At 42.0% G+C, this 14,486-nt stretch overlaps 1 protein-coding gene across 2 annotated transcripts in view; it reads left to right on the top strand.

Moving 5' to 3' along the window:
• The window catches only part of ago3a (argonaute RISC catalytic component 3a), a 36,742-nt gene extending 22,701 nt beyond the window's left edge, over nucleotides 1–14,041 (top strand). For both annotated transcript variants that reach the window (XM_034101514.2, XM_034101513.2), the window contains exons 12-19: nucleotides 893–1,077; nucleotides 1,472–1,631; nucleotides 1,859–1,949; nucleotides 2,039–2,233; nucleotides 3,023–3,157; nucleotides 3,700–3,801; nucleotides 4,688–4,887; nucleotides 5,560–14,041. In XM_034101514.2, the coding sequence (XP_033957405.1) occupies nucleotides 893–1,077; nucleotides 1,472–1,631; nucleotides 1,859–1,949; nucleotides 2,039–2,233; nucleotides 3,023–3,157; nucleotides 3,700–3,801; nucleotides 4,688–4,887; nucleotides 5,560–5,668 (1,177 nt within the window). In that variant the 3' untranslated portion in view covers nucleotides 5,669–14,041. The remainder of the gene's footprint in view (nucleotides 1–892; nucleotides 1,078–1,471; nucleotides 1,632–1,858; nucleotides 1,950–2,038; nucleotides 2,234–3,022; nucleotides 3,158–3,699; nucleotides 3,802–4,687; nucleotides 4,888–5,559) is intronic.
• Nucleotides 14,042–14,486: the final 445 nt, after the last annotated feature.

Below are 14,486 nucleotides of genomic sequence, written 5' to 3'. Positions count from 1 at the left end.
GTAAGAGTATATTTTGTGTGTGTATTTTTGTCTATTCCATGGAATGCTCTTAACATCCCGATGGCAATGAATACATTAAATGCTTTGACAATAATACATAAATAAATGTCATCTGTGGAAGCCGTGATGCTGTAAAAAGCACGACCAATCATTTTAGCCGGCCCGGCTAAAGTAACTGGATGGCCTACCTGCCTGTCAGCCTTCCATCTGTGCACAAACTTATCTCGTGCCCTCATTGGTCATGTGCACATTCGTGTGTGTTGGAGGAGGGGCTCTGTAAGGAAGTCTGAAGGAAGAGGCAGATTTTTTCCAGCTGCGTACTTTCAAATTCTAGCGCACTCGAGCCGGTTTCTCCATTCGTACCTACCCTACCTTTAAGAGATTGTAATGTAGCATCATTTTCTATATTCTGTTTCAAATGATGAATTAAAGAATGGGAGCATGTCTTCAATCAGCAGCTGCACAGCTAATTATTATTATTATTATTATTATTATTATTATTATATCTTAACTAGGTAATAACAAAAGGACAGTGCTCAAATAACAGTTACAATACCAGATTTGATAAAAGAGTAGTTTTCATTGATAGTCCCTGGCTAGATTAAAAACATCCGTACTGTAAAAACTGCAAACGGCTTTATGCTGCATGGAAATTGCAATTATGCACTTAAAAATGTCAAAATGTTAAACTTTACTTAAGAAAACTTTATTATATCAAACATCATTGATATACCATTTGCTATTAAATAAACAACAATATTTTATTTTGTGCTGACAACATTTCTGCATGTGCTCATTCATATTCTGTCCACCGAACAGACCCAAGCTAGTGTTTTGACTTTCACTCGGTTCACTCTCCACTCTGACCTCCTGCTTCTTCCTCCTCCTGTAGGGGTTTCACAGACCAGCTGCGTAAAATCTCTAAGGATGCTGGGATGCCCATCCAGGGTCAGCCATGTTTCTGTAAATACGCCCAGGGAGCGGACAGCGTGGAGCCCATGTTCAGACACCTGAAGAACACATACGCCGGACTGCAGCTCATCATCGTCATTCTGCCCGGAAAGACTCCTGTCTATGGTCAGAAAACTGCTGAAAATAAATATTCTATCAGAGCCCAGAGATATGCTTGTGGTTAGGACTGTGTGGAAAAACTAATGCAATTCTAGGAGTGCTGATGCAGCGACAAAGCCATATTGAGAAGTGTACTTCACGCTCTATAAAACATATATTCCTTCCACATCATATATTATATTATTTCTGTCTTTTTCTATTTTTCTCTGACGGCACATACTCTTTTTTATTCATAAATCCTGCAGTCTTCCCAAGTGACTGCTCTTTCATATCTTTAATAATTAACTATAATCATGAGCCTCCCTGACTCTCCATTTTCTTGCACTAATATCAACATTGTTGCTATTGCTACAAGTGCTTTTGTTTCTGATGCCCACTCTTCAAACCCACCCACCCACAGCGGAGGTAAAGCGCGTTGGGGACACCCTCCTGGGCATGGCCACGCAGTGCGTCCAGGTGAAGAACGTGGTGAAGACGTCTCCTCAGACCCTCTCCAACCTCTGCCTCAAGATCAACGTGAAGCTGGGAGGCATCAACAACATCCTGGTGCCTCACCAACGGTCAGTCATGCTCTGTTTTATCCTCAAATAAAGCGTGCTCTACGGTAGTGATGCAGTCTTTAAATAATTTAATGGAGTTTGGTAAATTGTCAGACATTTGGAGACACCTGAAAGAAAAACCCACACACACCATAGTAATAGATGACTTTACCATGCAAAGAAACACTCTAAATATTGTCCTATAACTCATTTGAATGAATGTCTTCGATATGTTTCTCTTTCAACAGACCATCAGTGTTTCAGCAGCCAGTTATCTTCCTGGGAGCAGATGTCACACACCCTCCTGCTGGAGATGGGAAGAAGCCTTCAATTGCAGCAGTGAGTTTTTATCTTTAATTTCCACCTGAGCTTGAATTGATTTACTCGTGATTGACCCCCTGCAATCCGTCACCAACCCCCTCTTCCAGGTGGTAGGCAGTATGGACGCTCACCCCAGCAGATACTGTGCCACAGTGCGAGTCCAGAGGCCCAGGCAGGAGGTGATCCAGGACCTGGCCTCCATGGTGCGGGAGCTGCTCATCCAGTTCTACAAGTCCACTCGCTACAAGCCCACCAGGATCATTTTCTACAGGGATGGAGTTTCAGAAGGCCAGTTCAGACAGGTCAGCTCCCACTGTCTCTCTCAGTTCTCTTCAATAGGCGCTTTCACACCGGAGTACTTTTCCCAGTATAGTTCCAAAAATGTGCGTTCACACTTCACACCAAAAAAATCCGGAACTAGAACTTAGTTCATGAGAACCTTTTCACCCCTTTTCAGTCCCTGCTAGGAGCAGGTACTTTCCTGGGGAGAAAAAGGTTCCCATTTCTGATTGGCTGGGCGGATTGCAAACCACGCCCCGTAAAACTCCCAAAAAGTTTTGTGAAGCCGCCATTTTATTTGCTCGCATTAGCATTATTAGCATTAGCCCAACTCCGGGGACTGCCAGCCGGAGACTTCGGGTGGCAGTATACGCCGTGAAGTTGTTTGCGGCCTGCCAGTAAACCCAAAGCAGAAGAAGAAGAAGTGACGTCAGCGGCTTCCTTTGCCTAATCCTCCCTCAGGGAATGTATTCCGGTGTGAACCTATATATACAGTCTATGGTGTGAACGCGATCTGCTCTTTAGTTCACTAAGTACGGCAAAGTAGTACTTTTGGCTCTTACTGGTTGTTCACTTCATACGAGCATATTCCAAAATAATTATTTATCACAGATGATTACTTGAGAAATATTTGTACAATGGTATTTTCTTCTATTTAAACTATGATTGTTTGCACAGTAGGATTATAACTAAACACAGTGAAACATTTATATAATCAATATGTGGATGAAAAATGGACTGTACAGTCATTGAAAGAATAAATGCGTGACAGGGGTTGTTTTTATGAACATGTTTCCCTCTCTTCTCCTCAGGTGCTGTATTATGAGCTGCTGGCTATTCGTGAGGCCTGCATCGCCCTGGAGAAGGAGTACCAGCCTGGCATCACATACATTGTTGTGCAAAAACGCCACCACACGCGCCTCTTCTGCGCCGACCGCAATGAGAGAGTGAGTCCCCACGACCTACCCAATCACACAGGCACACACACTCTCACTCTCTTTAAGTGTGGCCCATTAAAATCAGTACAGTGTTATCTGGTAGTCCATATTCTCTTTTTTATGACCTGTGCTTGCACGTTAAGTACTCAAAATGGGCCTCCTTAATTACCTTTTGTTGTCAATTGGCCCGTTCACCCTCCTAACCCCTGTAATTGCATTCGATTAAAACATTAGGGCCCATTTCAAACCGAGAGCTCTGGAGTGGCACTCAAGGCCCCTACCAACCTTGTTTTCAGGCTCTTTAAAGCATTAGGCTTTTAATTAGTTGATTGTGAGGCACTTGGTAATCCTTTGCCTGGCTCGGTCCATCAACTAGTTCTCTTTTCAATGATGACATTATTTGTAATGCAGTGCTTTAAAAGCCTTGTTTTCCGTGACTTTTTCTACATCATCCATTTTCTGTTGTTTTGGTTTTCACGGTGAAATTATGAGAAAAACACAGTCGAAGGGCATCAGTAGAGACTTGCTAACCTTTCCTCTGCTTTTATCAGGTCGGACGTAGTGGAAACATTCCTGCTGGTACCACCGTGGACACGGACATCACACATCCCTACGAGTTTGACTTTTACCTCTGCAGTCACGCTGGAATACAGGTCAGACCCACGTCCTGTCCTCTCATCACCCTCTCCTTCACTTAAATCTGAAGGCGAAACACTTTGTGCTTCTGCCATCTATGCATTCTTGCAAAACGATTAGATAGAGGACTCAGAAATGAAATGGCCACAGGAGAAAAAAGAGGAAATACTCTCGTTTTTCCATTTCCTGTTATTTCTTGAAGTTAGATTCCCAGGAGTGAAGATTAGAAGGTCAGTGAGTTTCTGCAGCAGGCTGTTTTCATCTTTAAATCCTAAACCATCATTGTGCTGTTTTTATTCTAATCCATATTAAACTGCTCTGTGTACATCAGGGCTAATATACTTCCTTTACCACCTACTAGCTACTGTAGTGACAACTCCTGTCATTTATTGCATCTCTGCTTGAATGATTAGATAATTTCACCTAAATGAAATGAAATTAAATGATGTTGACGGTTAAATTAGCTTCACACGTAGGCCTACTGAGAACTTCTGAACTTGCCATTTAGATCTATAAAAGCCTTGGGGCTATGTTGTTAGATTTAATTAAAGACAATATATGCACTCCACTATGTTGTTGTAGTATTCACTGGATCTGAAGCTCTTAATATGATTGCTCATATTTCAAGCCATCTTTTTCCCGGCCCCTTGCTTTGGATCATTTTCATCAACCGGGCCCATTCCAAACTAATTGAATAGCCCTGGTGTACATTATAGTTGTTTTTTGCTGAACGCATCTCTATACAAACACTTTATATATGTACTTCTAAGATTTTCCAAGGTTAAATAGTTTTATTTTAGTTGTTAGATTTGACCACTTGTTTGTTTCTCGTTGTAGTTACACAGTAAACATATGGTATCTTAAATGTGAATCTAAAAACGTGTCCTTTCATCCTTCCCCCAGGGCACCAGTCGGCCCTCCCACTACCATGTTCTGTGGGACGACAATTGTTTCACCGCTGACGAGTTCCAGCTGCTCACATACCAGTTGTGCCACACCTACGTGCGCTGCACCCGCTCAGTCTCCATCCCTGCGCCCGCCTACTACGCCCACCTGGTGGCCTTCCGTGCCCGCTACCATCTGGTGGACAAAGAACATGACAGGTGAGGAAGAGAGAGAGTAAACAAGAACAGGCTGGATGAAAAGATGTTGGACTCTACACTGATACTTTTATTAACAAAAGCTGCTACTAACAACTATCTTTCTGTCGACTAATCCATAGACAATTTGAACAATTGAAACACTTAATTTTCCTCAAACATCTATTTGACCATTTAAATCAAGTTTATTTGATCTTATCATTGTATTACTAAGCACAACTAAATTATGCAATCTCGTTACGCAAGCATGATTTAACAAAACCAAAGGGAATATGAGTTAAGTCAGTAGCACAACTCCTCGGGAATCCAAGTTGCCATTTAAAGAAAATAAGTAATAAAATAAATGTCTGCCTATTAAAACAGTGCAACATGTTAAGAGTGTAGAAGACAGGTATTCAGCCGTTTGGCTTTCCTTTTTATTTAGAGTAAGAGAAAGGAAGGGGAAACGGTTACATAATTACATCATCTTTTCGAAAAGGGAAACTTGCCAATTTTAAAGCAGGAATGTTGGGGCATTACATGCAGATAAACGGCCCCTCGCCACATTTTGATTACCATTTCTTTAATGCGTTTTAATAACAGTATTGTAAGACTTTCAAAGTATTTACAATTTTTCTGCATGCATCCCATTTTTGTACGTTATCCATCGTAACTGTTCCTCTCCTCTTCCTGCAGCGCTGAGGGCAGCCATGTGTCCGGGCAGAGTAACGGTCGGGACCCCCAGGCGCTGGCCAAAGCCGTTCAGATTCACCACGACACCCTGAGGACCATGTACTTCGCCTGAGCTACACCTACCATCACCACCATGCCCCCCCTTTACACACACAGACACAACCATGCACACCTGGCTCACCAGTCGAGGAGTCTTCATATGTGCAAGTCCCGCCCCCAACCCCCCCCAAACGCCTAGTCAATCCAGACCTGACACTGTGCAGAGGAGAGGAGGAGGGAGGAGGGAGGGGAGGAGGCACCCCCACACTGGACTGAGGATGCAAAAGCTGCTTTAAAAACAAACAAGAGAAACTCAGCACTATTATGCAATATTGAACAAGCCAACTAGTTTATTTTCTCCTCCATCAAACCCCCTTTTCAACGCCCCTCTTTTCCCCGGTTTGTCTCCTTTACTTGTGGCCTAGTGGGTCCTTTTCCCTTCCTTCAGCACAGTCTTTCCTTAAATCTTCTCCTTTGCCATCTACAATACCTCAAGTCAGTTTAAGCAGCAGCACTTTTACATTCTGTTTTAATATTACAAAAGAGGAAGCGGAGAAAGGAAGGATCAGCGTTGTTGGTGGTGATTTACTTTGGACCAGAAGTCCTCCCAGTTGTGCCAGTGATTGTTCCTTCCTCCTCTTGTTTCCCTCTGATCTGTCACTTTTCATTCCTGTGTGAAATCACCAGTTTCTTTTTTGTTGTTGAGCACACTGCCACCTGTTGGCGACGAGGTATAAATGCCCCTTTAAAGTCACAACATTGAGTTGTTGTCTTACAAGCTTTCCGATGAGTTGGGATTTATCTTTAGCAGTCAGCTGTCACATTTAAACGGACAGTTTCTATTGGCTGATATTTAAATTGCAGCCATCTATGGATTTTATTTAACGTATAGCACTGTTATTTGATTCTGGTTTTTATTTTCTTCGACATTATGTGAAACATTTTATTATTACGACTTTTTAAAAATCATTTTAATCGTGTAAGCTTGTGTTTTTAATCAGAGTATTCGTCATGCATTCATGCTCTCAGTGCTTTATCTCACATTTCCCTCTCTTGAGTTTGAGATCACATCAATGGTTTCCTCTAGTGCAATAAATAGCTGAACTAAGGGCCGTGGCTCTCAGAGGACGTACATGATACATAAGAGCAGTTAATTTGAAAGTGAGTGTCCTCAAAAGGAGAACGGTTTGCCACCCGTGAGGCACGTATGTATGGCTCCTCATTGAGACAGTTGATCAGCATGTTCTTAGAGTTTGCCCTTGACGTTGGGCAAAAATGGTGCAACTGCAGTTTCAGTTGATTTTCATGTTTTACTTGAATTGAAGGATTTGATGCCTCTGTGGTTTGAGATGATCATCAAGGGGCATAATTTCAGAATTCCTGATCATCAGTTTGCTAATGAGGCTGATTTTCTAAGGCAGCAAAGAGGAGTGTGAAGCCCATAAAGAGGTAGTATTCAAGTGCCTGGTGGAAGTGAAATATTCAAACTTGTTCTAGGGATCATACTTCAGTTGGTTAAATAATCAGATAGCATATTCCAACAAATGGACAGCATAAGAAGGTTTCACCCGATGCCTCTTGTTCTCCTGACTTTTCTATACATCTCATTCTAATCATCCTAAGATCAATGTATTTATTATGTTTGCCTACAGCAGTGTTAGCTAGCTGTTGCTTTGAAGCAGTGTTTGAGCGAGCCGTGCTGTCTCTGTGCTTAAACTCCACCTGACATGGATCCAGCTGCTACAGTGTGTTTGTACCTCGAGTCAAACTCTTCATAAACCAGATCCTACAATAAATTCTGCCAGACTTGTAATGTAATTCCTGTCCATGCAACCGGCCCGAAGTGGTGACTTGCTGCAGAAGAACGCAGAGGAGTTAGGTTGGTGTCCAATATTTGCGGCAAAAGTCCTGCTGTTTGTTGATTTGGGTCACAGCTTAGCTCCTCCGTGCCACTGAAAGCTCGTCTCGGGGGTGTTTTTAAAAGTTAACTGCACTTAAAAGAAGCTGTGTTCGGGGAGTGAACACAGGCGTGGTGCTACTCTGTCTGAATTAGAATCTGAAGGAGACTCTGGATGAGCAGGTGGGAAGGGAAGTAGAAAAAGGAACAGTTGACCTCACTCACTTTAGGACAGGAGAAAATCCCACTGCTATGGTTTGAGGATGTCAGTCGGTAGCATTGAAAACATGTAACGATGGCGGACGTTCCCTCGGAGGTGTATTGTTAGTCCTTCTGACTGCCTTTCATAGGCTAGCCTTCCAGTGAGGAAGCCAGTGGGTTTGAGCCTTCATCATTTCACTAGAATCATGTAGTGAAAGCCTTTTTAAAAGCCAGATCGAAAGTATATTTGTACATTTTAAATTATGTAATGCACACCACTTATTTTTGCTAACGGAAACAAATGTAGTCTAATTATTAATCTTGGTAATACATGTATTATGAAAAGTAATGGTTAAAAAAAGGTATAATAACAAAGTATTATTATTGCAATAGATTGTTGACTTGTTCCTGTGTCACTGTTTGACGTATAGTTTATATGTGAACAGTGGTGGGTTTGTTGAAACTAGTGATTGGACTGTCATGCTGTTATTGATAGGGATGGGGACTGTAAACCGCCTCTTGCTTCGATGTTTGGATGTTGAATGCCTATTTCTTTCCCTTTCTTTTGTAGATCTCGTACAGTCAGAGGTTTCTTGTAGAGGAGAGAACATATTCCATACTGTACTCTTAAAGGCTTTGTATTGAGACGTTAAATCCCTTTTGTGGTGACAAAGGGTAAAATAGACCAAGAGTCGGTTGTATTAAGCTTCAGAGTTTCTGCTCTTGAATGTTTTTTTTAAGGTTTTTTCTTCAACTGGTGCTGACGCCTGCTCCTTATCAGGAAAACGAGTGAAAAGAAAATGTGGTTCTGAAAGTGTTGTTCGTGTGATCAAAGACAAACGTAGTAGTTCTCCATTTCTTTTGTGTTAAAGCTTGGAGGGATTTACCACCTCTGTTGCTTGACTCTCCTTACCCGAGCCACTTCATGTGCTCGCAAAGAGTTACCCTGCCGGTAAGTCTGCTGTGACAAAGCCTGTAATCTTATTGCTGCTCTTTTCCCCTTTTTTGCTCTCGAACATTTACTCCCCTTGGCCAGAGGACTAAAATCCACGGCCGTACAATCCCATCCTGTACCGCTGGGAGGCACGAGGAGGATTAGAGCTCTGTAAGATATAGCAGATTCAGTTTTAATTTAAAGATGTGTGATTTAGACGGAATAAAAAAAAAGAAGCTGATCAGCGATACGTTTGTGGCAGGTTTTGTTGGAGGTATAATTTGAGTCCATTTATAACTCACTATCTCTGCCGCTGGTAATCGATGTTCAGTTTGTGTATTATCTACTCTCTGGAGGGCAGTTGAACACATGTTTACATAGCAGATGTGTTTGCCTCGCTTACAAACTGAAATGTCATCAGCTCTGCTTTGCAAATATCAGCTAATAGAGAAGTGACCTAACATGAGCAAGGCCGGTCGGAGCCTGTGGAAGTGAACGCTGGAAGGGATACGAAGACATTGTTTATTTGGCCAATTTGTCCTCAGCAGACATTTGTGTTGCAGAGAAGGGGGTGTAGTCTCGTTTGTTTCTATTCAAATGACTTGATTGAAATTAGAGGCTACACCCAGCCTAAAGCCAGCTGTGGCCTTTGGCTCTCGATTAGGATTCCTAATAATAAAGTATTTTTCTGGAAGCTGGGAAATGTCTTACACCTACTAAATGAAGGCTGTCTGATGAAGAAAAAACGGCAAAATGAAGGTCAATGTCACCTTTTTTAAATGGAAGTGTTCCATTTCTAGTAATCCATCTTTATTCCTGATTTTGGTCGCTCTCTATTTGCAGTGAAAGGTAGCAATGGAGTGAGAAAAAGTCCACAGAAAATGCCTTGATGGTGCTGTAAATGGAAAGATAACATGTACAAATTCAAAGACATAGAATCTCCTTGAACATACTGCAGTGCAGGAACAGCTGCATGTACACATATACTGTACACATTTATTTCCTTTAGAAATGGCAATGCAAACTTGTGTTTCCTGTATTTAGAGATTACGCCTCAATAGAAGTAGAATACAGTGGGGCAAAAAAGTATTTAGTCAGCCACCAATTGTGCAAGTTCTCCCACTTAAAAAGATGAGAGGCCTGTAGTTTTCATCCTAGGTATACCTCAACTGAGACAAAATGAGAAGAAAAAAAAAATCCAGAAAATCACATTGTCTGATTTTTAAAGAATTTATTTGCAAATTATGGTGGAAAATAAGTATTTGGTCAATAACAAAAGTTCATCTCAATACTTTGTTATATACCCTTTGTTGGCAATGACAGAGGTCAAACGTTTTCTGTAAGTCTTCACAAGGTTTTCACACACTGTTGCTGGTATTTTGGCCCATTCCTCCACGCAGATCTCCTCTAGAGCAGTGATGTTTTGGGGCCGTCGCTGGGCAACACGGACTTTCAACTCCCTCCAAAGATTTTCTATGGGGTTGAGATCTGGAGACTGGCTAGGCCACTCCAGGACCTTAAAATGCTTCTTACAAAGCCACTCCTTTGTTGCCCGGGCGGTGTGTTTGGGATCATTGTCATGCTGAAAGACCCAGCCACGTTTCATCTTCAATGCCCTTGCTGATAGGAGGTTGTCACTCAAAATCTCACGATACATGGCCCCATTCATTCTTTCCTTTACACGGATCAGTCGTCCTGGTCCCTTTGCAGACAAACAGCCCCAAAGCATGATGTTTCCACCCCCATGTTTCACAGTAGGTATGGTGTTCTTTGGATGCAACTCAGCATTCTTTCTCCTCCAAACACGTCTAGTTGAGTTTTTACCAAAAAGTTCTATTTTGGTTTCAACTGACCATATGCCATTCTCACAATCCTCTTCTGGATCAACTAAATGCTCTCTAGCAAACTTCAGACGGGCCTGGACATGTACTGGCTTAAGCAGGGGGACACGTCTGGCACTGCAGGATTTGAGTCCCTGGCGGCGTAGTGTGTTACTGATGGTAGCCTTTGTTACTTTGGTCCCAGCTCTCTGCAGGTCATTGACTAGGTCCCCCGTGTGGTTCTGGGATTTTTGCTCACCGTCATTTTGACCCCACGGGGTGAGATCTTGCGTGGAGCCCCAGATCGAGGGAGATTATCAGTGGTCTTGTATGTCTTCCATTTTCTAATAATTGCTCCCACAGTTGATTTCTTCACACCAAGCTACTTACCTATTGCAGATTCAGTCTTCCCAGCCTGGTGCAAGTCTACAATTTTGTTTCTGGTGTCCTTTGACGGCTCTTTGGTCTTGGCCATAGTGGAGTTTGGAGTGTGAATGTTTGAGGTTGTGGACAGGTGTCTTTTATACTGATAACGAGTTCAAACAGGTGCCATTAATACAGTTAACGAGTGGAGGACAGAGGAGGCTCTTAAAGAAGAAGTTACAGGTCTGTGAGAGCCAGACATCTAGTTTTTTTGTAGGTGACCAAATACTTATTTTACCGAGGAATTTACCAATTAATTCATTAAAAATCCTACAATGTGATTTCCTGGATTCTTTCCCCCCATTCTGTCTCTCATAGTTGAAGTGTACCTAGGATGAAAATTACAGGCCTCTCATCTTTTTAAGTGGGAGAACTTGCACAATTGGTGGCTGACTAAATACTTTTTTGCCCCACTGTATATGCCAAGTATATGGTTGTGGTTGAGCTTTCGCTTCCTATTGCATTTAGTGTCTTGGACCAATGGTCTCGTTGGTACAGTGGAAGGTGCGTTTTTGGGGTGGATAGCTGGCAATAGCGTTGTGCCTAACCCACGTATGACAAACAGAGCACAGCACTTTAGAGACTGCCACTCTCACTCAGACACATTGCCAAGAGGTTCCTATCTCTGTCTCTCCAGTCGCCTTCGTCCTCCTCGGATTTGAAGGATTGTGTGGTACCAAACAGGGCAGTCGGTCATTAAAAGTATGCCTCATGCTCTCGCGACTCGGGTGGTTGTATTCTCTCTGGAGTCGACTCTTTGTTACAGCTAGGGCTGGGTGTCAAAACACAATCTCACTTACCTCCTAGTGTTTGGCATCGACCATTTTGAAGCATCTCAAACTTAAAAAAAAGGTTTTTACAATAGACTTTTGCACTGAAATATAAAGGTTTTCTTCTCGAAGGGCATTTTTACTAAGAAACGCAACATAAGTGGGATAGAAAACTTCTTAAGAAAGCATGAAAGACTGATAATAGTTTGCATATTGAAGTATGCTTTTAACCAAGTGTCATTTTACAGCAGCGTATAGAGATGAAATGAACACAACCAGTGTCAGTATTGAAGCGACGCCCAGCCCTAGCAGCAGCCAATGGCGTCCATCTTAGTGCCCTGCCATGTGTCCCTGATGGAGAGCGTGTGTGCCCAGCAGTATCCCTGTCTTGAGCCGGTAGGGTGTCGAATAAAAACAGAGGGTGGTCTGTAGTTCTGTGGGTACCTTTTCAGTCCAGCGGGGGTGAAATCTTTCTATTACAAGATATCTAAAAGAAAACAAACACTGCACCTCACTTACCTTGGTATGCTGCATATGTTATACTACATGAGAGAAAACTGCTAAATGCTTTTATTATGACATATGCTTGAGTAATGCCTGATATTCTTATACGGTATTTTAGAGTCAAAATAAGTATAACTGTACAAAAATATTCTCTGTTTTTTGTCTTAACACTTATCCCATTTTTGAGAAATTGTTCTTAAGCTGACTTTTATTTTGTTGTCCTATTTAAATGTGTTGTTCTTTAAATTTATATATGAAATATATATGCGGAATATTTTATAGTGTATTTATTGAGAGTGCATTCAAGCGGCAGCGTGGTGGGGGCGGGGCCAGGAGGAGGATGCCTTTAGCCCCGCCCCCTCCACGTTGAAGCCCTCCGAGACACGCAAGCACAATAATATGGAGGGGGTGGGAGGTGGAGGACCTCATGATATTTATAGGTCAACTTTCCCTCCTCCTTTCCTAAATATTCTTTACACTGCTCTTTTTTTCACCACCTGAAATGCCAACCCCCACAGCTCATCTCTGACAAACGGTAGCCATTTCTGATCCGCGCCGAGTGCTTAATAGCCGCCTTTCTTCCATCTCGAGCTGTTAATTGGTACGTGAGCCATGTAAATTCCCTGATCCTGTATAAAGGCCGGTGGGAAAGCGTAAAATTAAAGCGGCATCGGGGAGAGGAAGAAAAGATGTTGGCAAGGCAGGATTCTTTGGATCATGGTGAACATTTTGGCGTCACTCATTCCCTTATATTGTCTGTTTTCATGTTGTTTTTCCTCGTGCCAGAACATTCTTCAGCCGGGGCAGGTCTCATTCCACACAGAAACACATGCCTCAGCCTTAAATGCGTTAGTTAGTCAGATTTCCATGTGACTTTATGATGCCTGTGTTGGGTTGCCTACAGAGAAACCAAGCCTATACGTACTTGATCTGCCCCGATTCCCCATCCTAATTTCTTCTCATTTCTCATGTAAACCACTAACATTGCTGATGTACAAACAAGCTTTCACAGATTTCTCGGTCCCATTTGTATTCAGACCAAAACAAGGTCCGGGTCAAACGGCATTTGAAAGACTTATCGGCAACATGATGAGCAGTGCTTACCGCCTCAGGACTACTAACTGAATGAAATGAAACCATTTAGCTGAATTTACTTTTATACACCCTGACACTGCAAGCTTATTGGTTATCATTGTAATGTCCTTGATGGCAAATCCAAAGAACAACATTTTCAGATTCAGTTTGACCCGGGCCTGGATTTCAGAGACCTGTGCCTGTATAACGAACCAAGAATGAAAAGCGTTGTGATTCATTTCGGTTTCATTTAGTTTCTTTGTTTTTGTTCCTCATCCCATTAAAGGGATCAAGGCCATGGAGTGTTGTCAATCCTATCCTAAAGTGAATAGGCCTTTAAACCAAATCATCTTGGATTAATTAGTTTACTCATATTTACACCCATGGCTGTCAGATATTTGACCTCCATTAGCATTCCAAAAATAACCTTGAACCAAATATTGCGCAAGAGATTAGGCTTCTGGTGCGGTTTTTCCCTCATATACACTAAATGGTTTTGAAAACAGATATTTGACAGTGGCCAGGGGTGTGTGTACGCTTGTTGTTCAGATTGTTTTCAATGTAGCAACACTCTTGTGTCTGTCTTATTTCAAACTCAATATCTTAGGACTCTGATACCTCTGAGTGATGCACCAGCAAACGGATGTAAACCTTCACAGCCAGATGATCCATGTCTAAGTGTCTCTGTGTGTTGCAAAGGCTCTGTTGAACCGACAGCTCTATTCCTCTCAGTTTTAAATGTCTCTTGTTTGTAACTCTCTTATAGGTTGTTGACCTTTTAGTGTTGCTTTGACTAATACTTGCAATAAAATGCTTTGCTTTACTTTGATTGTCTTGGTGCAATGTTAGAAATACAAACAATATTTGTGTATCTATCAAGTGGAATTGCTGGAGATTTTTAAATATCAAAAAGTAGACAAATATTAAGGAATGCCATCAATAGCAGCACAGTCATGTACACCTTTCACAATTCAAAACACACATTGAGTTTTGTCATACTTGTGTCATAGTATACTTTTTAAGCACTTTATACACAAATATCTACATACCTGTTAAGCCCCAAAGACCCCCTCGGCGGGTCTTTTTTAACGACACTGTCTCAGGGCATCTTAATATTTAAGAACATATTAATGTGTACCAGATTAACGGGAATAATCTCAGCTAACTGACGATACAATCCATTTTTACCAAAACAAAACACAAATCTCATAAGAAGCATCTAAATGACCCCTGAGCGAAAAATGCTAACATACTTTGGCACAGAACCA

The sequence above is a fragment of the Pseudochaenichthys georgianus genome, chromosome 16, assembly GCF_902827115.2.
Source record: "Pseudochaenichthys georgianus chromosome 16, fPseGeo1.2, whole genome shotgun sequence".
In the NCBI taxonomy this organism is placed as follows: domain Eukaryota; kingdom Metazoa; phylum Chordata; class Actinopteri; order Perciformes; family Channichthyidae; genus Pseudochaenichthys; species Pseudochaenichthys georgianus.
This window is presented reverse-complemented; position numbering and strand designations above follow the sequence as displayed.